Source organism: Brachyhypopomus gauderio, chromosome 20 (genome assembly GCF_052324685.1).
Source record: "Brachyhypopomus gauderio isolate BG-103 chromosome 20, BGAUD_0.2, whole genome shotgun sequence".
Classification (NCBI taxonomy): domain Eukaryota; kingdom Metazoa; phylum Chordata; class Actinopteri; order Gymnotiformes; family Hypopomidae; genus Brachyhypopomus; species Brachyhypopomus gauderio.
This window is the reverse complement of record NC_135230.1, coordinates 6,878,416-6,903,090: the sequence shown is the minus strand read 5'-3', so window position 1 is coordinate 6,903,090 and position 24,675 is coordinate 6,878,416. Positions and strand designations below refer to the sequence as shown.

Sequence of the window (24,675 nt, the reverse complement as noted above, 5' to 3'; positions counted from 1 at the left end):
TAAGAGTAAAGCTAGTCAGCTTTTCCCTCTTCAAGCGCATGACTGTCCTATTTACAGACTGGGTAGACTGGGACCAGTAGTTCTGTTAGAGGGGTTGATTACATTACTTACCATATGGTGCCAGCATTTAAGAAGAAAAAGTAAATATTCATTATCAATCAACATTTGATATAGTTTTCTGTTATAATAAGGTTAATAAATAAGTCAAATACTGGCTCTGCGTTTTTTGGGAGTACTGAAGTGTTTGCATGCACAGAAATGTGCAGAGTCTGAATTTTTGGAATATTCAAACCAAGGGTGGGTATTGTACCTGTCTGTCATAACTGAATTCTCTGGCTCTGACTAACTTTGTGCATGAGTGTCTTTATTCTTTATTTTTAAGAAGTGCGATATATCCTCTTTTCTCTTCATTTTTGGAAAGAACTATAGAGCAAAAATGTGTCACACTACGACGGGATTTCTGAGTTAGCCATTTAGCTAGTTACATGCAGCTAGCTATAAAGTACTTCACATGCAATTTCAAAATGGGTAGCCTAGATGGCTGCATGTTGCCAACTCCTTGACCAACCAACAGTAGAGAGTTGCGGCGTTTTTTGGGTTTCGCTCATTTGTTTTGCATTTTATGAGGAACTTTTTCACTATATAGCTGCTGTCTGACCACCCTCCTTAAGGGGGGCTTCCAAGCTGTTAAAGCGGTCTGTGCAAACAGAACATGCCTTCAATGATCTTAAAACTGCTTTCATGACAGCACTTGTGTTCCTGCATCCTGACCCCTCCGAAGCTTGTGTGATAGAACTTGATGCCTCTGAAACCACGCTGGGGGCGGTTCAGTGGACTGGGAGACCTTGCACAGTAGCGCCATGGTGTGAGGGACAGAGAGTTATTAGCAATAAAACTTGCATTAGAAGAATGGAAACAATAGCTTTAGGCAGCCAACTTAGAACAGAACCCCAGACAGACCTAGTGGTCACGGTTTTACTCCAGGTTGATTCTTTACACTAAAGCCAAAGCTCTCACCTGTGTATTTCAGGAAAGTGAGCACATACTCCATCACCAGGTCCTGAACTACCGCTTATAGTCCCCCCCAGTGTCACTGTCACTTCCCTTAGATAGGAGCTTGATGACAGGCCTGCACAAGCCATACGAACTGTAGACGTACCCAGACTGTAGGTGCCCCTCGGAGAACTTCACTTTCAGATCAGTTCTGTCATCTCGTCACGTGGGCACAACCCCTCACCTCATGGCATCCTGGGGAATACCTGCGCTCAGCAGCTTTTTGCCAAACATTATTTTTGGAAGACATTGAGGAGCAACGTGCACAAACATGTATCATCCTCCATCGGGTTCCCTGTGCAAGACCCCCAAGGAATCACTCACAAGAAAGTTAATGCCTTTGTCTATGCCACAATGTCCATGGTTTCACATAGCCATAGACTTATAGACTCATAGAGACTGTGTAATGTTGGGGAGCCAGGAGGTGGACACAGGTGGTGTGTAGAGCAGGGTTTATTAACAGGGCGGGTAATAGTCCTGTTTACCCTAGCGAGGTGATGGCCAGGCATATTTACAGAATACAAAGACTGACAAGTGAGATTAACTAAGCATTGTTCACAACTGGCCGGGCAGCGTATGGACTTCTACAATGTGCCCGGGTCTCTATCTGGCCTCCGCAACAGGCCCCAGGCGTGCATCAGGACTCTCAAGGTTACACCACAATCCTCGTGGTGGTAGGACAATTCTTGCAGGCGGTTCGGTTTTTCAGACTGGGGAGGCCCACATGGCCACAATCTCCAACAGGGGCCCACAAATCTTTGGGCCTTTCTTTGAACATGTGCTGGTCAGTTGTCTAGGCCTCGCCTGCACTCTAACTGGCAGTGTGAGACAGTAAGACAGTAAAAAATAACGAATTAGATTGATTTTTCTGCCATTATGACCCATGACTGGTCTCAGTTTCTCTTCTTCTCGCCCAGAATTTGCTAATGTTTGGCTACCGGTCTTGCTCCTTTTGAGGGAATCCAAGACTCTCAAACCCCCTGGCCCCATGGACTGCTTTAAGATCTGAGCTCCTGCTTGTGGATACAGGATGGGGCACAGTATGTAGGTGTGAGAAGAGATGCACTAGTGCACTGAGGAGTGCAGAGAGTAGTAACGGGGTCCAACGTTGGTGAACCTGCGAGGAGATGGAGACACCAGAGACTTCAGGTTCAAAACTAAATGTCAAAACAGGACAGCAATAGGACAACAATAATCACACCCAAAGTGAAGCAAAGCACAGCCACACGCACACAGCGCTGGGCTATAAACACAGGAGCTCAAGGCGCCGAGTTCGTAACTTGGCAGACGGGAAGATCAGGCTCACTCCTCTACGAGTGAATGCACAACATTAGCGTGCTGGACCCGTGGGCTGAAGTAGGGGGTGAGACAGATGAGAGACAGGTGGCGGTGATTAGGGTGTAGGTAGGTGAATCGGAGCAGGGGAGTGGCTGTGTAGTGGAATGTGAGGAATGTGAAGTGGGCGGCTCCCCTGTGGGGCTGGCCCGGCCTACCGTGACATGATACAAAACTGTAATCTATGTAGGAAATTGCCCTTATATGGGATTGGGAAGCTAAGCGTTCTCAAATGTTGCTAACCATTTTTGATTGTGTAATACTTATAATATTTGTCTTCTGAATTCTTTATGAAGTGAAATCAGAAGAATCTGTTACAAACATAGATACATTACACAAAGCCATATCCAGTTAAAGAGAGAGTACTTGAGAGAGTAGTAAAAATGTAGTAGTAGTAAAAATGAAAATGTACTCAGAAAAAGCAGTAATGGCTATGCCTTAAAGCTTTATGCACCCTTTAAGTGTTCCTACGTTTTTATTTTTATTATTATATTTTTAAGTCTGACAAAATACTAACAAAATATTAACTTTGAACAATTACTGTGTGTGTCCATTCTTGGATTTGCAATATGTACTTACACATTTAAAACTATATATGGTTGACCTGCGAGGGCAGCCAGGGTTAGGTTTAGCTTTTGAGTTAGGCTTACAATCATCGCTAAAGACTAGGCTACGGGTCAAGCTTAGATTCCCGGTTGTCTTGGGAATAAAGAGATTTAACCCTTTGATCCTAACATTTATGTCATTAATGCTAATGCTTGACACTGTAGCGCGTGTGTGAGCATGTGCACACGTGTGAACGTGAGGCCCTCCTGATGGAGAGCAGGGAGGTGTTGAGGAACCATATGGACCACAGCACCTGGTGTGTTCTCGCCTTCTCGTTCAGAGTGGAGAAAGAGAGATGAAAGAAAGGAGCCACGTCGGCCTCCCCTAACTCCGTCCCCTAACCCCTAATTACTCCATCTCTCAGTGTAGACTGAATAAGTTGAATATTAATTTCCAGAATAAATCAGAACAAAGTGAGGAATATGCTGTTATATATGTATTTGTCATAAAAACACTGCTTTTAAATTTGAAACATGCAGAATTTTACACTACAAATATAATTTTTTCCTTTGCTTAATTTTTATATATATTTTTTCATTTTACACTGATTACAAACTCACACCCTGCTCCAGTCAGCATAAAACCTATTTCTGTAACATTTATGAAATATGAATATGATATTTCTGTTCCAATCAGAAACAGCATGGTAGCTACAGTCATGTGATGTTTTAAATCATTTGCTAGATAAAACAAAATGCTTTCTAAATTTTCCAGAGCACTCAACAGATGAAAATATTTTGGGTTTTATTTGATAAGACAATCTTGTACCGAATACATAATAGATAAAAATGTGAAGCTTCTGCAACCCAATGTGGATATTCTGTTATTATGACAGGGTGTTGTTATGAAGGCAATCCTTACAGATGCATGCTGCTATAGTAGAATTCATCTGTCTCTCTCTTTCTGGCAGCACTAGACGTATTTGGCAGTGTTTTTCAGACCATAAGGAATAATCTGAAGTCTAATCTGAAAATAACAATTCAGTTACAATTCTCTCACAAATTATTTCCGCCCTTTCTTTCTCCGTTCATTAGAATCCATCATGAATCCAATGTCTCATCTGTACTACAAAAAGTCCAGCTATTCTCCGTACCGGGACCGGATCCCGTTACATATAGTCCGGGCGGAGGTGGAGCTATCTCAGGAGGAGCGGGCGTTCCTCTCCGCCGTGGAGAAAGGCGACTACGCCGGAGTGAAGCACGCACTACAGGAGGCCCAGGTCTACTACAACATAGACGTGAACTGTGTGGATCCGCTCGGCCGGAGCGGCCTGCTAATCGCCATCGAGAATGAGAACCTGGAGGTGATGGAGCTGCTCCTGGACCACGGGGTGAACACGGGGGACGCCCTGCTCTACGCCATCCGCAAGGAGGTGGTGGGGGCCGTGGAGTTACTGCTGTCTCATAGAAGGCCAAGTGGAGAAAAACAGGTGAGTTTAGGTGTGGGCTATGAACGTGGTGCTTTGTGGGAATGAATTGTCCCCACGATTGAAGGATAAATAACGTGTGTGTGTGTGTGTGTGTTTGTATACACTAAAAATATACAAGGAGAGAAAGAAATAAAGTGCAGGTGGTTTATTTGACAAACTTAAGCCTTTCCATTCTTGCATAATGTGATAAATCATAGTGGGTTGGATTATTTTTGATTGGATTTTTCTCCCATCCAGTGATAAACAAAAATTTTGTCCATTGTTATTATATTTCCTCCTTTTCTGAACTGAAATTGAACTGAGAAGTGCTTGTCACCTATTTATACTGAGATCTACGACTGTTTCATCTTCCTGTTTTTAAAAAGAGCATTTTAAAAAGAGCCAAACACAGTTTTAGCCAATTAAGGCGTATCATGAAATGGGAAACACATCACCAGGAACTGAATGAATCGTCATATTTTTCCTTTTTTTCCACATATATTTACATATTCATGTTTGTGCTGAGAGGCTGCATGATGAAGCAGACAAAGTCATCACACGCACCAAAATGTTCTTCATGTGGACATGTGTAGGTGGAGGAACGTGAAGGTCCTTTCTTGGCAGTGTAGATATTACATAGACCAACAGTACGCACCACCTTTGCACTAGCTGAGTGGCCTCGTCCCCGAACACTCACTGAGGGTGGCTTCAATTCCAAACTTCCTGGTGGAGGCTCACTGGCCATATGGTGTGGAGAAAGACTTCCTAGTGCAGGTCATTGTAAGCTGGCATAGCTTTGTCCCAGCTGCTTCCTGTTTTCTCCAAATTTTCATCCGACTGTTTTAGTTACAGACGATCCCCACCTATAGTTTTATTATTTTAACATGACAGCTGCCAACCGGGGGGGGGGGGGGGGGCGAGCTGTGTCACATGGTCCCTCCCAGGTGCGCGCAGGAAAATGCCGCGTCTTTTCGAGCTGCAGCTTTTCGTGCAGCGTCAGGGGGCATAGCACACTCAGAGGATGGTGCTATCTGACCCCCTTCTGACAGACACACGTGATTGGACAGCACACCATCTCTTCCTGCCTGAGAGCACAGCCTAGGTGTCACAAGATCCTCAGGCCACGGACGGTGGCGACATCGCCAGGGATGGAGCTCGTGACCTCTGACCTCTGGAGGAAACGCCGTTTTGTTGATCCCCCCCCAGATTCGTCTTTACGCTCAGATTCACCTTGTGAGTGGGTTACTTTGAACAGTGTGTAAAGACTGTTCATTTTGCAGAGCTTATTACACGTCACCCATTAGACAGATTTCTCCGATTTTCCTGCAGCTGCAGCCAAGGTTTTGCTGTGCCTTCAGGGAGAGCCACACCTGTGTGACGCACCTGCATTAATAAGACTGTGCTCTGAGCCACAGCTGTGGTCTGCCTCCATTAATAAGACTGTGCTCTGAGCCACAGCTGTGGTCTGCCTCCATTAATAAGACTGTGCTCTGAGCCACAGCTGTGGTCTGCCTCCATTAATAAGACTGTGCTCTGAGCCACAGCTGTGGTCTGCCTCCATTAATAAGACTGTGCTCTGAGCCACAGCTGTGGTCTGCCTCCATTAATAAGACTGTGCTCTGAGCCACAGCTGTGGTCTGCCTCCATTAATAAGACTGTGCTCTGAGCCACAGCTGTGGTCTGCCTCCATTAATAAGACTGTGCTCTGAGCCACAGCTGTGGTCTGCCTCCATTAATAAGACTGTGCTCTGAGCCACAGCTGTGGTCTGCCTCCATTAATAAGACTGTGCTCTGAGCCACAGCTAAGGTCTGCATCCATTAATAACACAGGGGTTCCTTAAATCAATGCTTTCTAGTCTTGATCCTGCTATACAGCTGAGGACCAGAATTGGGAAGGTCGGTGTAGAGATTGGGTATATTTTGTATTGTCTGCATACATTGATTGCATAAACTTGGTGGTCAGCATGTGTTATGTTCTGGACCAGTAATCACCAAGTGGATTGATTTGGTGATGGATGGATTGATTGATTAACTGGATTACTTAGTTGGATCATGAATACCAGTTAGGATTGGAACCGTGCAGCAAGATAAATCACAGGAACAGAGATGGAAACCAGTTTGATGTAGTGTTTTCCTGGTTGTGGCTTAGTTATGCCAGTAAGATGAACTCGTAATAGCATTAATCTAAGCTAACACGCTGTGGCTAGCATAGACCAGTGTCAAATGTGTGGTCTGTGCTGTCTGTCTTTTTTTTTTTTTTTTTTATACGACGTAATCGCAACAACCTACAGAAAACAGGAACAGCATGCTCAAAAGTTTGAAAATGAAACTGTCCACTTCTGCACAAACAGATTCACTCATTATAAATACTGTAGGGTCTCGTTTGGGTCCCATGTAGCGCTCTCTCGCTGCCTTGTGTACTTAGCATTGGTATCACTATAGCAACCACTGCAGCCATATGGGAGTTCTGAGAGGAGGCCTGTTGTACTAATGGACTGCTAATAAATCTCAAAATAAAACGCATTTGCCAACCGTGTATGGACACACGTGCATGTCTGCCATTGTTACAAAGTGTTTCTGAAAAATATTTCAGTGCTAGAGAGTGTTGACTTTGTTCTTGGATTACAGTTGTTTAAATTTTGGAAGAGAAAATATGACAAAAAAAAAATGTGTTTGCAGTGTGCGTGTGTGTGTGTGTATGTGTGTGTGTGTGTGTGTGTGTGTGTGTGTGTGTGCACATGTAAGTCATTGTTTTCACACAGGCTTTGTTTTCACACAGGAAACATAAAATACCACCAAAGGAAATGCAATGTATCTCCACCACAGGCTTTATTAATAACACATACATTGGAATCATCTTGTGACCTCAAAACATTTCAGACTTTGACTGCTGTATAGACTTTGACGTCTAGTTTGCGGCAACTTTTAATATATGTAAACCACTTTAACATTGAGCATAAAGTGGTTTACATATATTGATCAGAGAGAATTTTGACCCTGGGAAAATAGCCAATGAGGTCAATGGAAACAAGATTTCTCCCAAGAGAATCGGGAGAGAGAATATTATTGACATGTGCAGCTGGCCCAGTCGATGGAGCATATTTAAGTTAGTTTACAGTGAACAAAGCTCCTTTTCTAAGGCTCAAGAGGAACCAGATGCTTCTCTTGCTTGACTGGTCAGGTGACTATGTGTATGCAAATTCATCCTTCTGCTGCGGCAAACAGGCGAAATATTTCAGCCCCAAGAAACCTCATCTGATCTGTTTGTACTCAATGATTGAATATCAGGTTATCTCCTAACCTTGACAATCTGTCACAAATGTCTTAATTACCAACCTCTACGTGCAACTTCTAACATGCTTCTTGAATTTCTGTCATGTTTCAACTGAAATTCCTATCTGTTAAACAGTACTGTCATTCTTCAAACACCCCCTTCATCTTCAACAGGGTTAGCGGTGGCCACTGGCTTATCTCATAGACATGTGATCTGAGAACCCAAGATTTAGTTGTGTAATCTGTGATTGTAACTTCAGTATCTTGTGCTGTCTGTTTCCTTTTTCAGTTCTAGCATTTCTCGAGGTTTCTTCCTCATGCCATCTAAGGTTCTCCCGGTGCTATTCAGCTAAAACTGAACTCTTGCAAAATCAATTGAAGCAACACATTTGCCTTCACACTCCCCCGGGCTGTAGACTGCTCAGTCTTTGTGTGTGTTGATAACAGTGAAGGGGAGTTTGTGTGGTCCTCCAGTACTTGTGCGTCCTCCAGGATACCCTGCAGCCATTCTCCTCAAAGTCTTATGGGTAAAAGCAGAACCAATATGGCGTACGTCTCGCAACTTCTCGAGCATGTTCTAAGAGTAATGTTCTAAGAGTAATGTTCTAAGAGTAATGTTCTAAGAGTAATGTTCTAAGAGTAATCTTTTTTGAAGTGTAGTTTTTTTTTTTTATTCAATCTTGGGTTGCATCAAAGTTTCTCTTTACTTTAAGCAATAAATCAGAGTGACACCTGGTGAACATAAACAGACTAAAAGTGAACAGTCACCTTATTCACGTTACGCTTATCAAGTTCGTTGTGAATCTTGATCAGTGTGATCAAAATAAATTATTTGATCATTCTCTTGATCCCAGTGTGATGGCATTATACTGTGAAATGTGTGCCAGGAACAGCAGGTCCTGACTGGCTTCTCTGCCTCTCTCAGGTACCGTCGCTAATGATGGACGCCCAGTTTTCGGAATTTACGCCCGACATCACTCCCATCATGCTCGCTGCCCACACGAACAACTACGAGATCATCAAGTTGCTGCTCCAGCACAAAGTCACCATTCCCAGGCCGCACCAGATCCGCTGCGACTGCGTGGAGTGCGTCTCCAGCTCGGAGGTCGACAGTCTCCGCCACTCGCGCTCCCGCCTCAACATCTACAAAGCCCTGGCCAGCCCGTCCCTCATCGCGCTCTCCAGCGAGGACCCCATCCTCACGGCGTTCCGGCTGGGCTGGGAGCTGAAGGAGCTCAGCAAGGTGGAGAACGAGTTCCGGCAGGAATACGAGGAGCTTTCCCAGCAGTGCAAGCTCTTCGCCAAGGACCTGCTGGACCAGGCCCGGAGCTCCCGTGAACTGGAGACCATCCTCAACCACCGTGATGACCAGAGCGAGGAACTGGACCCACGAGAGTGCCGAGACCTGGCCAAGCTGAAACTGGCCATCAAGTACCACCAGAAAGAGGTATGAATGTTTTGGATCCATTCAAATTTTATTTATTGTTTATGATGAGATAATTCTGAGATTAACATGTGGAGCTTTAAAAGAGTTTGAGCCTGTATGTGCTATTGAGCATTTTCAGTTCTTCTCGTTTGACACAGGTATATAATGTATTTTTGCAAATATTCTAACACAATGCATCAATGTGGGCAGAATCCTGTTTAGTCCATCAGGAGCACATTGAATGACCTGTAAATATACATAATCATATGGGGTGGATATGTTGTATGCCGTGTGGATATTAACAGTGGGATATCAGTTTCCTTTTAGTGCAGATTAAGAAACAAACAAATTATTGAAGCTGTTCAGTGTGTGACGTCTATGACGACAAGGTGAGGAGTCAGGACAAGGCAATAGCAGGTTACAAACATACACACACACACACACACACACACACACACACACACACACACACACACACACACACACACACACTAGCAATCACGCAGACCAACACATAATGTTAACACAGCAAGTGACAGATGATACTAACGACGGTAACGAACACACACACATCCTAATAAACACAGACGCATGTGGACCCAGGCGAACACAAACATGCACACATGATTCCTGAGGGAGGGGTCAGGGGCGGTACCGTAACACACATGACTCCTGAGGGAGGGGTCAGGGGCGGTACCGTAACACACATGACTCCTGAAGGAGGGGTCAGGGGCGGTACCATAACACACATGACTCCCGAGGGAGGGGTCAGGGGCGGTACCGTAACACACATGACTCCTGAAGGAGGGGTCAGGGGCGGTACCGTAACACACATGACTCCCGAGGGAGGGGTCAGGGGCGGTACCGTAACACACATGACTCCCGAGGGAGGGGTCAGGGGCGGTACCGTAACACACATGACTCCTGAGGGAGGGGTCAGGGGCGGTACCGTAACACACATGACTCCTGAAGGAGGGGTCAGGGGCGGTACCGTAACACACATGACTCCCGAGGGAGGGGTCAGGGGCGGTACCGTAACACACATGACTCCTGAAGGAGGGGTCAGGGGCGGTACCGTAACACACATGACTCCCGAAGGAGGGGTCAGGGGCGGTACCGTAACACACATGACTCCCGAAGGAGGGGTCAGGGGCGGTACCGTAACACACATGACTCCCGAGGGAGGGGTCAGGGGCGGTACCGTAACACACATGACTCCCGAGGGAGGGGTCAGGGGCGGTACCGTAACACACATGACTCCCGAGGGAGGGGTCAGGGGCGGTACCGTAACACACATGACTCCCGAAGGAGGGGTCAGGGGCGGTACCGTAACACACATGACTCTTGAGGGAGGGGTCAGGGGCGGTACCGTAACACACTGAAGGTTTAACACTCACAGCCGCGGAGCAAGCGTTTATTCATGATAAGCCATCTCCAAAGAAGACACTTCAGCCATAAAGTTTTAAAGGTCTCTGTATGGCTGTTGTCACATTTCACTGGTCATCAGAGACAAAGAAGACTTAACCAGCTGGTCACTAAAGGAGACATATGATACTCCATGTACATTTCTGCCCAGTTACAAACAAGTGGGTGGCTGAGCTGTTAATTCTTGCGTTATCACTGTTTCAGTGTGCAGAGGGCCAGGTCTGCCACACCAGGGTGGACTTCCTTACAAACGCTGAAACAACCTTACACACAGCCTCTTACACACAGCCTCTTACACACAGCCTCTTAGACACAGCCTCTTACACACAGCCTCTTACACACAGCCTCTTTCACACAGCCAGAGCATACACTTTCCAATAGACTTAATCATGAACACAAATAACACATGAGTAAAAACAATATATCAATAAAAATACACAAGTATCACTACCATAGCTATTAAATCTTCGGGAAGACAGTGACTATTACGTCTCCCCTCCCGCTCTCAATCTTTCAATCCACAACTATCACTCACTAAGAGATGTATGAGGAGACAATGTACTGGGGGTAAATACCTGACAAACTCACAGATGAAGAGAGAGTGAAAAGCCTTAAGTCAGAGGTGTCAAACTCATTTTGGTCTGGGAGCCGCATACAACTTAATCGGATCTCAAGGGGGCCAGACCAGTAAACGCATTCCAAAATTACATGAAACTAACAATGTCTTTCTACTTTAACTTTTTAATTTTTAAGAAAAGTATGTGCACTTTCATTCAGTTAAACACTTATTTAAGTGCGTTATGGATAAAAACTGATCACAGTGACATTTTCCACATCTGGAAAGCAATGAATAGCATCTGAATAGATGATCTTTCCATTTTTCTTGAAAAATCCAACAATCTGTATCCACTTTTTTCTTTTTTGACAAAGACATTTCACTTAAGAGCTTGCCTGGGTCAACAGAAAAAAACGGGTAAAGCGATAGAACTGACTAAAACGCCCCTATATGACAATTTAGGATTTTAAATAAAATGGAGTTTATTCTTTATTAACGCAAGTTTATTCCGCGGGCTGGACTGAACCCACTGGAAGGCCAGTTCTGGGGTGTGGGCTGTATGTTTCACACCCCTGGCTTAATTTAAAGTGTAAAATTACACCAAACACACCAATAAGCTAAAGCCACAATACAGAATGTAGAGACTACACCTCTTTGTGGATGCTTTAATGTTGGGAGCTCGGAACCTCTAGGAGGACATGTCACACACACACACCACCGCAATTTAGGTTAGGGATGACTTACCGTTTGTTTGCAGAATGGATTTTACTGATTACCCTTCTTTTATTAATGACCCACCCTCTTTATGCTTGATGTTAATCACTTTGATCGATCGAGTCAGTTTAGGTACGGCTTTGATAATTCATCACTTCAAACTGCTCATTAAACATGAATGAAGACAGGATCAAGCACATATTGATCATCCAGTGTGTCATTTGTGTCACTAGGTTTCCAGGAGAGGACGATGACTTTTGTAATGCTCTTTCCCTCTAGATCTTTTTGAAGGTAGACAGTCCTAAATGAATGTGGATCAGTGCATAATTAATGCTCTACATAGTTAAAAACATCACCAGAAGTTTCGAGTGTGAACATCACACATGGTGCTGGGTAAACAGTGGGCCTCATTCAAACACTCTGAATAATTAAGTGCCTTATAAATTATAACAAGTCAGCAAATATTTCCTACTTACATTAAATTTGGTAATAATTTAATTCTAGTATATTTTAAATTCAGAATGTTTATTCAGAAAGCATTCATTAGAATACATAGAATACAACATTTAGAACGCAGTCATTAGAAAGCAGTCATAGAATTGAATTAGAGTACATTTGTTTTTCTTGTACATTTTCTTTTTCTTGTTGTCTGGGAGACACTAGACCATCCCTGCATGTCCAATTAGCTGTAATTGTTTGTATCTCAATAGGAATAGGCATGAATACAGATAAAGATGGCTACGCCAAGCAGAATAAATCACAGACTGCATGTGTGTTTGCACACATACACAAACCTTCACACAGATGAAAATGAGTGCTGATTAGAGTTTGCGCTTTAGCCAACATGTGGTGTATGCCTAGTATATACAGCAGTATACAGTAACAGTTACTATGAGGCGAGTTTAATTTTTTTAATTTAAGTGAAGATAATCAGGGCATAGAACATAGAGATGCACAGTACACATTTCTAATGTGGCTCATGCAGTCTCATGCAACATTCTTGAAGTTAATACTAGCTGCTCAACATCATCTACATGACTAAAGAACTTACATGGACAGAGTCACTCTGTACTGTAGATCTGTACTCAATCTGTACTGTAGATCTGTACTTGATCTGTACTGTAGATCTGTACTTGATCTGTACGTGATCTGTACTGTAGATCTGTACTCGATCTGTACTGTAGATCTGTACTTGATCTGTACGTGATCTGTACTCAATCTGTACTGTAGATCTGTACTCAATCTGTACTGCAGATCTGTACTTGATCTGTACTGTAGATCTGTACTTGATCTGTACTGTAGATCTGTACTTGATCTGTACGTGATCTGTACTGTAGATCTGTACTGTAGATCTGTACTCAATCTGTACTGCAGATCTGTACTGTAGATCTGTACTTGATCTGTACGTGATCTGTACTTGATCTGTACTGTAGATCTGTACTTGATTTGTACGTGATCTGTACTGTAGATCTGTACTGTAGATCTGTACTGTAGATCTGTACTCAATCTGTACTGCAGAAGCAGTGTCTTAGTCCTAATCCAAGGATACTCCAGAGGTGACTAATCTGGCCCAGGACAAATGTCATGCACCAGCTTTACATCAGTCCTCCTGGGACTCGTAGTGATGGAGTTCAGGGTGACAGCTACAGGAAATAAGGGAGCACTTGTTGTGGTGACAAATACAGTGAACAGTGTGATGTGACGTGGTAATTACTGTGGCAACAAGCACTTATCAATGAATTATCAAAGTCATAGTAACAACTAGTAATAGAATGGTGGTAAATAATATAAATCATAGCAAACTGTAATTAACCAATACATTAATGATTAATTTCCTGGTTAGTACTAAATAATAAGTCAGAAATTGTACTGGTGGTTGGAGGTTGGCAAAAAAGGGTAAATTAATATTTTTATTTTATAATAATACTATTTAATATTGTTTCTTTACATTTATAAAATTAATATCTATTTTAATAAATAATTAATAGATTGTACTTACTCAAAATTTTGTGTAATCCTTCAGCTGTCACTAAATTAATATAACAGGGTACAAAATGAGTAATACTAAATAACAAGCACAATTGTTACATTTTTAAATGTAACATGCATTAAAGCAACATGTCACAGCAATTCTGTCAAATGCCTTTAAATATGAGAGTTATTCAGTGGGGAACCGTCAGGGCCCTCTACGCCCTCTCAGAGGGCCTAAAATATTCTTAAAGCATTATATATATAATTATCCAATTTTATTTTATCTACTTACAGTTTGACATTCGACATCTAAACAATTACAAAAATATAAGCAAATAAAATATTCACCCGTGTCTATTCAATCTGTGTTGGAAGGTGAGGGGTTGAGTGGAAGCCTGTGAGCCTGTGTCTCCCCCTATCAGGACTGTGATGCCCGCTGTTCGTTTACAGAGGGCCTGGCAGTTATAATTCAGCGCAATACCAGTTTCAAATGACAGCAAAATTGACCAATCATATCTTCTCTCTTAGTGGGCGGGCTTAACTGTATGATAATTTCCGCCCGCTGTGGCGACGCTAGCTGTCGTTAGCACCATCGCTAGCTAGTTTCGATTCATCCCTTTGACGTCCTCGTGCGCGTTGTTTACATATTCCGCTTCCGAGAACCACGGAGCTGTGAACCTTATTTTGTTTGGAAACTTATTTTGCTTAAGATGTTATCTAGTACAGATATTATTGTTTATTGCGTTTTTAAAGCTGTACTGTCGTCTCAGTTTTTCTTTATTTAGTTTATTAAGAAAGGAAAAAAAAAATTTCGGGGGGGGAGGGGGGGGGGGGGGTAGCGGGCCCAGGTTTAAAGGTCACGGTTCGCTACTGGAGTTATTACTCCCAGGAAGTAAAGCAAGCAAAGTGAATCTTGGGCTATAGGACACTGCGAGATGTCCTTTAGTCAAATGTCAAATGTAATCTCGGTATCTATCCTTGGTGCTGTTGCTGTTCTGAGTTTGTGTTTATCCACATTCCTCATAATCTACAAGACCTCTTCTTGAAGAGTATTACTAGAAACTGTTGGTTATAATAATTGCAATTGGATTGTTAGGATTATCAATTCTAATCTCCCAATCATAACCGGACAGTAAGGATTAGTAATCATATTCAATGTTAACCAGAAGGATATTTAAATGCATGCTGTGTAGTCCCATCACTGAACTGATATTGAGAGTTCTGCCAGACGTGACAAACCCTTGTAACCAGAGGACCTGTTCTGTGACATTTTCCAGCTCTGATTCCATGTAGTCTCAGTCTGTTCATCTTTTGGGTAATGAGATTTGTCTGATGGTACAAGTTTCCTATCTGTAAATGATGATTAAACAAGTTAATTACTGTAAAAGATGATCAAGTGTTAACTGTATTCTGTAATAATGTGAAAGTAAGTTGTTATAACATATTTAAACTATTTTACTATTGTCCTTTTGACAACTACAGTTATAAAAATAAAACAACCAAGAAATTATCAATTTATTTTGGACAATAATAGCTTGGTAACATAGTGTTACTATGTGATCGTATTAGTGATGTGCAAAGTAATATTTTTCTCCATGATGGCTTCATTAAGAGGAGGAAAGATTGACAAGAACCCATCCTCCTTTGGTCGAGAGTGGATGGAAGAATTTGCATATTAATATGTGAAAATTTAAATTGGGATTACTCATGCATAGTCAACATTTATATCTCATAGCATTTACACTATCCCTACTCAGTATATACTCCCTATATCAGTATAGCTGGTATTGTTTTCTGTCTGCATGTTTGCAGTCTGATGGTTGACTGTGTCTGATGGTTGGTCGATTCTGATGGTTTTCTCTGTCTGATGGTTGGTGGTGTCTTGTGGTTAGCAGTGTCTGATGGCTGGTGGTGTCTAATGGCTGGTAGTGTCTGATTGCTGGTGGTGTCTGATGGTTGGCGGTGTCTGGTGGCTGGTGGTGTCTGATGGTTGGCATTGTCTAGGGTGACCATATTTTCATGGAAAAACAGGACACCTTGGAGCGGGGGGTGTTGCATATTGCATGTTGCTTGCCTTACTGGCAGTCACGCTGTCTACATTGTGATTAAGAACAGGGCTGCCCTCATTGACGCGGCTCAGGGATTACGTCACACGCAGCACTGTGCACAGTGCCCTAGTGCCTGTAAATTTAAATTTTAATGGTTCAATGAAGGTAATTTAAAAACCAGGACATTTCCTCACTTAAAAAAAAACCTGCGATGCCCGGGACAGGACGTGAAATACGGAAATTCGGACGTTTGGTCACCCTAGCGGTGTCTGATGGTTGGTGGTGTCTGATGGTTGGTGGTGTCTGATGGCTGGCTGTGTCTGATGGTTGGTGGTGTCTGATGGCTGGTGGTGTCTGATGGTTGGCAGTGTCTGATGGTTGGTGGTGTCTGATGGCTGGCTGTGTCTGGGTGGTTGGTGGTGTCTGATGGTTGGTGATGTCTGATGGCTGACTGTGTCTGATGGTTGGTGGTGTCTGATGATTGGTGGTGTCTGATGGCTGACTGTGTCTGATGGTTGGTGGTGTCTGATGGTTGGCTGTGTCTGATGGTTGGTGGTGTCTGATGGCTGACTGTGTCTGATGGTTGGTGGTGTCTGATGGGTGGTGGTATCTGATGGCTGGCTGTGTCTGGTGGTTGGTGGTGTCTGATGGTTGGTGGTGTCTGATGGTTGGTGATGTCTGATGGTTGGCTGTGTCTGATGGTTGGCTGTGTCTGATGGTTGGTAGTGTCTGATGGCTGGCAGTGTCTGATGGTTGGTGGTGTCTGATGGCTGGCTGTGTCTGGGTGGTTGGTGGTGTCTGATGGTTGGTGATGTCTGATGGCTGACTGTGTCTGATGGTTGGTGGTGTCTGATGGGTGGTGGTGTCTGATGGCTGACTGTGTCTGATGGTTGGTGGTGTCTGATGGTTGGTGATGTCTGATGGTTGGCTGTGTCTGATGGTTGGCTGTGTCTGATGGTTGGTAGTGTCTGATGGCTGGCAGTGTCTGATTGTTGGTGGTGTCTGATGGTTGACAGTGTCTGATTGTTGGCGGTGTCTGATGGTTGGCGATTTTATGTGGAAGTGCTGCTATTCAACAGCTTTTGTGTCATTACTGTAGATAAACTGTCAGCCCCGCACCGTCTTCTGTAGACACACTCTCACCTGCATAATGAATTAATTGGACAAAGATTATGATGTTGGCACTGTAAGGCATTGATTTTGTTTAGTTATTGCTTTGCGGTATTGTGGAACTTCTTACAGAAGGCTTTTGGACATGATGGGGATACGTACGGCTGTGACTGGAGCTTTATTTGACACACACATCCCAAGAGATACACAACTGTCACTACTTTTTCTGCGTTGATATCAGTTCTCCCCTCTCTTGAACCAAATCTGCAGGAGGACCAAACTATCGGTTGATTTCAGGTTCTCTGTATGACTGGAATGCTGTAGGTAAGGTGACGTCCCCAGGAACTTCACGGGCACAAACTTCACAAGGGACCTTTTTTAGCATGTAATACTAGCTTTGCACTCTGCTTGAGGGAGAGTTCTGTTTGTTCTGAAGCCTGGGTTAGCCAGCAGGCCTTTCTCCTACACAGTGAGTTTTTTTCTTCTCTTTTTTCTCGGTTCCTCCCTCACTTGCTCTCTTACAGAGAGAACACAGAGAAAGAACAAGAGACCGGGAACAGAAATCCAGTGAAAGACGATGTAACCAAGAACAAACTGTTGCTGAATAATATAACACAAATCGATTGTTCTCACCACCTTGAGGGAAGGTTGGTTCACTCCTGGGTAACTGAGCTGCAGTTATATGTTTTGTACATTTGAGGGACAGTGGAGTATTCCTTTTGTCTACAAGTAGTTATTTGAAGAACTTGTACACCTGAAAGCATAGGAACAGGTTTTTCATTTCAGCTCTATCTATGAAATGTGTTTTGCAAATGTGACAGCTGACTTGAATTGATGTTATTAAAAAAATAATAAAAATAGATCTCACTGCTAAAAAAAAAGCATGAAAAGGGGTCTTAGAATAATACTTAGAAAAGAAAGGCTTGTAGTGAGTTCTTGTTAGAGATTTCAGTTTTTAATTTTAAGAAGGGCTATCCATTTTCTCAGGGACAAAGGGAGTGGTTAGAGGAAGGTCACATGACCCTTGACCTCTTCAATGCTAGGTCATCATCATTTCTGGTTCCTAGGGGACTGACCCAGAAGTCATCTGACCACAATGTTCTGAAGCTGTAGCATAAGTTACAGATGACCTGAATAAGAATACGAATGTCTGGCTGCTGAAAGGTTTTACTTTGATGTTGAAAATAGTGGCGTCTGATTGGCGGCCCAGTCACATTTATAACTGACCAGTCACATTTATGACTACCCAGACACCTTTATAACTGCACAGTCACCTTTATAACTGACCAGTCACATTTATGACTACCCAGACACCTTTATAACTGCACAGTCACCTTTATAACTGCCCAAATACCTTTATAACTGCCCAGTCACCTTTATAATTGACCAGTTTGCCTCTCATATAAGTTCCTGTAATAACTGGTATTAAAACACCCACATTTTCAGTTTCTTAATGTCAGTGGATATTAAAGAGTGCATTTGCCTGCCCTTTTCAAAATTTCTCAGGCTAACTGTCTTAATTAAAAAAATAAAAATAAATAAATAGAAACATCAGGTATGGTCCAGGCCGAAGATGAATTCCAATCACAACCTATGTGACCATCAATCTCCAGAACAGAAAAGGTGGTGTTTCTGTTCATCTAGGCCCTGAATTCAGGCCACTGTCACCTTTTGTGAAGACATGGCTAAGAATATGGATATACTAGCAGAAAAGACAAGCAATTTTGAATTCAAAATTTGAAAGAAGTAAATAACCAAAATAACCAAAGTAATAGAAAAGTAATAGAAATGCTGTAGAAATGCTATAGAATGCAGCTAGAGGCATGCACAGGCTGACATTGTTTAACATGTACCAGAGTTTAAACTGTACATTCATGATTTATGCTCAATATCTTATTTAGATTGTGTCAGATATACAGAATAGGAAACAGGAAATCTGGACACACCCTCTCATAATTACACTGCAATCACCACACATTAAAATCCAGTGTGTTTTCATTATTAAAACATTATAACTTCTGGTGAACACTCACCCTGCCCGAGTTTACCTGTCACATGAAGTTGGGTGTTACAAACACACGCGTAATCTCCTCATACAACATTAATGTGGTCTGTTATTTTGGGTCAGCCAGAGAGGTAGAAGACAAAGATTTAAAAAACTTCACTATATGCTATTCAGCAAAAAGGGAAATGAATGCTGGCCATGGCTGGATCACAATAGTCATTGGAAGCTCAGTGAAATGCATTGTGGGAAATGTTTCTGCCGCTTGTTTGCATTTACACACAGCGCTTTCATGCCTCATCATTTATTCATTTTATTTGTCCAGCTGAGCAACAAGGCCTGGAGTTGTTTAAATCAAATACTGCTCCATTTGAACCAGAGGATGATACCCTGTGCAAATTTAAAGACAATTATGAGGATGACGTGGTCTGCTGGAGGAACAATAGCTATTCATAGAGGGTGAGATGTATAACATAATTTTAGAAGGTCAAAGGGGGCATGGGAAAATCAACTGAGATGGTCCTTTAGGTACAATTCACTGCATAATAATTAGACTATTAGGAGGATGAGAGACACAGACAGAGAGTGAGAGAGAATATTATCTCGACTCTTATGAGATAATGAGTATTTAGCTTACTAAATGTTTCCTTAGTAGTTCCTTTGACTTGAGGGCAAGTGTAAACGTCAGAATGGCAAAACACAAAGTCTACACCCACAACCCTAAGTCTACACCTACAACCCTAAGTCTACACCTACAACCCTAAGTCTACACCCACAACACTAAGTCTATACCCACAACACTAAGTCTACCTACAACACTAAGTCTATACCTACAACACTAAGTCTATACCTACAACACTAAGTCTACACCCACAACACTAAGTCTATACCTACAACACTAAGTCTATACCTACAACACTAAGTCTACACCCACAACACTAAGTCTATACCTACAACACTAAGTGTATACCTACAACACTAAGTCTACACCTATTTTCTGAGTCAGCAGCAATTAGTTGGCACTGGTGGTCTCTAAGAAACACATCAAAACCATTCTCCTTTCCTATTTACCTCCTTCCATTTCACCATTGTTTCTTTCTCTTTGTTAAAAACGAGGAGATATAATTGAACATTGAGAAGAGAGCTTAACTTGATTTGCTTTGTCATCTGTCCTCTCTGATTTTTTTGGACTCCTCTGTCTGTTTGACTATTCCTACATTTTACTTGAACTGTACCATATATGTGAATATATTGTCTCCCCTTGGTAGTAGACTGAGCCTTTGTGTTAGAGGCAATTTTATCTAGGTGATCTCTGGTCTGCTGAAAGATCAAACAGCACACAGTGTAGACTGAAAAAAGGAAGGTTTCTTACATGCTGAAAAAGTCAATCCAGTTTTTTTTTTTTGCAGTGAATGCAATAAATGATGCTATCTGTGAAACAGCTGAAAACTGAGCGATTCAGTCTAAGAATGTTGGTTAGTCAGTTTGTTCCTGTTGTGAATCTCATTTTCCACTCATTTCAGTTTAATAAACACCATTTGTCGATTATACTCCAAAATATGAGGATACAATAGAAGCATTAAACGCTCTAAATTAGTAATCAGTCTTGGTGTAAGCACAACCAAATTTAGTTTTAGGAAAAGCCAGGTTATCAGGTACTTACAGCCCACTCTTATAGAGGGCTGAACCAGCAGCGGTTGTGATCTTTTGGTGTCTGAGAGCTACTGAGTAGCCCCGCGGCTGTCGGCAAGTGCTAAGTGAATTAGCATTTAAATAGCATCCTACCTGAACTGTGCGAAAGGAAACTGAACCAGCAGAGCTCTTCTCTGAGGCATGAGAAAGAAGGTGAAAGGGAAGTGGCAATTTAGTAGCTGGACAAATCTAGGGCTTCAAAAGGCCCCAGGCCTCCAGCAACTTCTCATGTCCTAGCGTTGGTGCTAATGCTAAATGAGGAGCTAAAGACAGCACTTCTACTGATCCCAGTGTTTTATAGATGTGCCATTGGCTTGGCAGTGTTGTAGCTTTTTTGGCTTGTTTGTGCAGTTTGAATCGTACAGATTGAAATATAAATCTGTAGTAAAGAAAAAACACAACACTGCAGGTCTCAAGGTTCAAATTCACGTGAGGGATTGTTTAATCATGAAGAATATGGCACGGCATGACTGGACACGTGGGCTCGTTCTCTGAGGGCCGAGTCTCCCATGAGACACCATACTGCGAGACCAGAGGTCCTACTACCCCAGGGAAACTATTACATAATACCCATATGCAAAAAATGCACACAACATCAATGTGTGAAAAAAAAAATGATAGGAAAGCATTTGTAAGACATAAAGATCTTCATGTACAAAGTGGGGTGTGTGTATATGCACAGTAGATAGATTCTTACAATTTACTAATGAAATTAAGAATAAAAAACAATATCTCAGCATTAAAAAGTACCATCATCTGTGTGAAGTGTGTGCCGTGCTCTAGATTCAGGACGGGGCTAAGTAGGTCAGCTAAGATTACTTCTGTTTGTTTCTTTCTCTCCTCCTCTCTCATTTATTTGTCCCTCTCTCACCCTCAACTCTTTCTCCCTTTCTTTCTCAACTTCCTTTCCTCTCTCTCTTTCTCTCTCACTCTCTTCTATGCCTCCTGTCTCTCTATCTCTTTCTGTCTGCTCCTCCTTCTCTCTCTCTCTCTCTCTCTCTCCCTCTCTCTCCTTTACAGTTTGTGGCTCAGCCGAACTGCCAGCAGCTGTTAGCAACCCTCTGGTACGACGGTTTCCCAGGGTGGCGGCGTCGACATTGGGCCGTCAAGCTCATCATGTGCTTCATCATCGGCCTCCTCTTCCCGGGCTTCTCCCTGGTCTACCTGCTGGCCCCCAAAAGCTCTCTGGGCTTCTTCATAAAGAAACCCTTCATCAAATTCATCTGCCACACCGCCTCTTACCTCACCTTCCTCTTCCTCCTCCTGCTTGCCTCTCAGCACATAGCGCGCACCAACCTTAACGTCCAGGGCCCTCCACCCACCGCTGTGGAGTGGATGATACTGCCCTGGGTGCTAGGTAAATGCCTGCATGTGCATCTTCAGCTATGTTCTAGATCTTCTCAAACCTTTAAGACCTTCTTGTCATTTCATGAGGAGTGTATGCAAAGTTAGTGTTTATGTCATGGAAAACAAACAAACAAAACAAAAAAAACAGATTCTAAAATTTTGTGTTTGTCATGTATGCAGGGTTTATCTGGGCTGAGATCAAAGAGATGTGGGACGGAGGATTTACTGAATATGTACATGACTGGTGGAATCTTATGGACTTTGCTATGAACTCTCTCTACTTAGCCACCATCTCGCTAAAGATCGTTGCTTATGTTAAGGTGAGCGGCAAACCACCGACTGAGTTCTCGCATATACACAGAGGAGCACACATGCACATACACAAACATTTCACAACCGTCTACAGCCATGTGAGTCACCATACATTGCTAGGTTCCAACCCACACAAAAGCTGCAAGGCTCACTGTGTAATGTTTTGTATATATTTTAAAAATAGAGTATTTTGGGAAGTAACTTTCCGCTCTTGGAAAGTTAAATTGGATTTATGCTATTTTTGAGAACAATAATAGTTAATATGACTCATTGCAATTTAGGAAATACAAATGGCAGAATACTCTAACAAAATTGCTTAAAATGATGGAGAATTTACAATTGTTCAGATTCAAAATCTGATCATGATACCCCAGTTTGTGACCGCATGTGTTTCTTCTGAAACCCTTCCTCTCTGTGATCATGTAAGAAGGCGAAGGTTCAGTCTCTGCTTGTCTTGATTATGTATGTGACGTGCTTGTCACAAGCATGTATCTCATGATACAAAAAGTTCTCCAGCAGAAACTTTATGATAAGTTGCTTCATGTGCAACTGTTTTGCCAGATACCATATGCATCAGTATCAGTCATCTCGGCACCATTTTGCAAGGCCTCAAACTGCTACAGTCATAAGAAAATTATTTGAGGCTCAAAAGCTTACGGCCGCGCTACCTTACCTTGAATCCTGCCCTCTCACCTGGGCTGACGAATCTCTGCAGACGTGGGCATTTTGCTCAGCGTTGGGATGAGTCAACCACGGAGTTCCTCACGTAGCTTAGGGCAGATGACAGTGAGTGTCCAGGAAGTGCTCAGTAAGCCTGAAGCACATCCCTCCCAGTCTGGAAACAAGGAGTCAGGAGGTGGACGCAGAGATTTCACACTCTTCTCTCTGATCTCCACCCCAACACCCCTCTCCCGTATATGCAAAAAGTCTGTAAAAATTAAATATCAATTTCAATTCAATGGTGCTTTATTTAAACAAAAAACATGCTACACTATACATCACAGGGTAACGGGGGCGAGAGGCTTGAGAAAGCAGAGACAAGTTGCATGAATAAACACGGAGGTTTATTGAGATCGCTGTATAAAGTGCTATTAGCGCACAGCAGTAACATGTAACAAACACACACACATCGCAGACTCACAAAGACGAGCACCAGACGAGACGAATGCACACAATTTATACACAGAACGTAACAAGCACCACGTGCAGCCCATTAGACTAACGAGACAAGTGAACTTGTACACAAACAACCACACCCACGGAAATACATGTAAAGACAAGGACTACGCCCACAGGGAAGCGTCCGGGCTGTATGTGGTGACACACAGTTCATTAGTTATGAATAATAATAATAATAATAATAATAAAAACATTTTATTTGTAGGTGCCTTACTAGGCACTCAATGACACCTTAAAATTTATAAATATATAAAACAATTTATTAAGTTAAATTAGGGTGACCAAACGTCCGTATTTCCCGGGACATGTCCGTATTTCACGTCCTGTCCCGGGCGTCCCGGGATATTTTTTAAAACTGTGGAAATGTCCTGTTATAAAAGTTATAATAAATAAATAAAAGTTATAAAGTTATAAATTGTTTTATAAATATATAAATATATAAAACAATTTATTAAGTTAAATTAGGGTGACCAAACGTCCGTATTTCCCGGGACATGTCCGTATTTCTGAGCACGGCGCTGTATGACAGGGAATCCCTGAGCCTCATCAGTTGAGCCTCATCATACTCAACATACTCAACTGGCGGAGAACCAACAACTTACGTAGGTTCTTCTTCACTTCCTGTATACTGTCCTCTTGTGACTCCCAGTAATCTTGGGACTCTAAATGACTGAGATTCCATTCTGCGTTAATAGAGTTCCTCTTCTGGTAGCCACAGAGGTGACCGTGCTGCTGGTCACATCCGGGAGAGCTGAACCAATCTGCTCTTCTGCAAAAGAGGCGTTTTTTTTCTTCTAATTCTGGGGTTTGGAGGTATACTGGAGGACATCACGATCTAGTCTGATTGTGGTCTAGATACCATGATACAGACAATTATCCTTGAGGTCATGTGGCCTTAGGTGGCTTTAACTTTTCCAGCAGTTCATGAGATGGAAAATGTTTCAGGAGCAGGTCTGGTCTGTCTTTATCTTCCGTTCTCTCTTTTTTATAGTAATGAAAGCTCGCATGGAGTCATGACAAACATTGAGTCCCTTATCCCAAACCAGACTTGTTTATAGGCTTCTGATTGTGGGCCCGTTTAGAACATACACTGAGTGATTAATACGTATGTTTACTCTTCACTGTACAAACTATGCTGTCATACATTTTAAAGCAATTCAAAGCTTGTAAATCCCCCCACTTGTGTCAACACTATTGTACTCTGAAGTGAGCTGACTG

General features: G+C 42.6%; 1 protein-coding gene and 1 long non-coding RNA gene across 2 annotated transcripts in view; one reads left to right on the top strand and one right to left on the bottom strand.

Moving 5' to 3' along the window:
• Positions 1–24,675, top strand: part of trpc5a (transient receptor potential cation channel, subfamily C, member 5a) — a 50,518-nt gene that overhangs the window by 10,461 nt on the left and 15,382 nt on the right. The window contains exons 2-5 of the mRNA XM_076982648.1: positions 4,029–4,423; positions 8,601–9,122; positions 21,640–21,976; positions 22,147–22,286. Coding sequence (XP_076838763.1) covers positions 4,037–4,423; positions 8,601–9,122; positions 21,640–21,976; positions 22,147–22,286 — 1,386 coding nt within the window. The 5' untranslated portion in view covers positions 4,029–4,036. The remainder of the gene's footprint in view (positions 1–4,028; positions 4,424–8,600; positions 9,123–21,639; positions 21,977–22,146; positions 22,287–24,675) is intronic.
• LOC143484131 (uncharacterized) lies at positions 16,829–17,636 on the bottom strand. The gene is made up of 3 exons (XR_013122554.1): positions 17,562–17,636; positions 17,088–17,189; positions 16,829–16,958 (listed from the first exon to the last, which is right to left on the bottom strand). It is a non-coding gene; the product is annotated as an uncharacterized LOC143484131 (long non-coding RNA).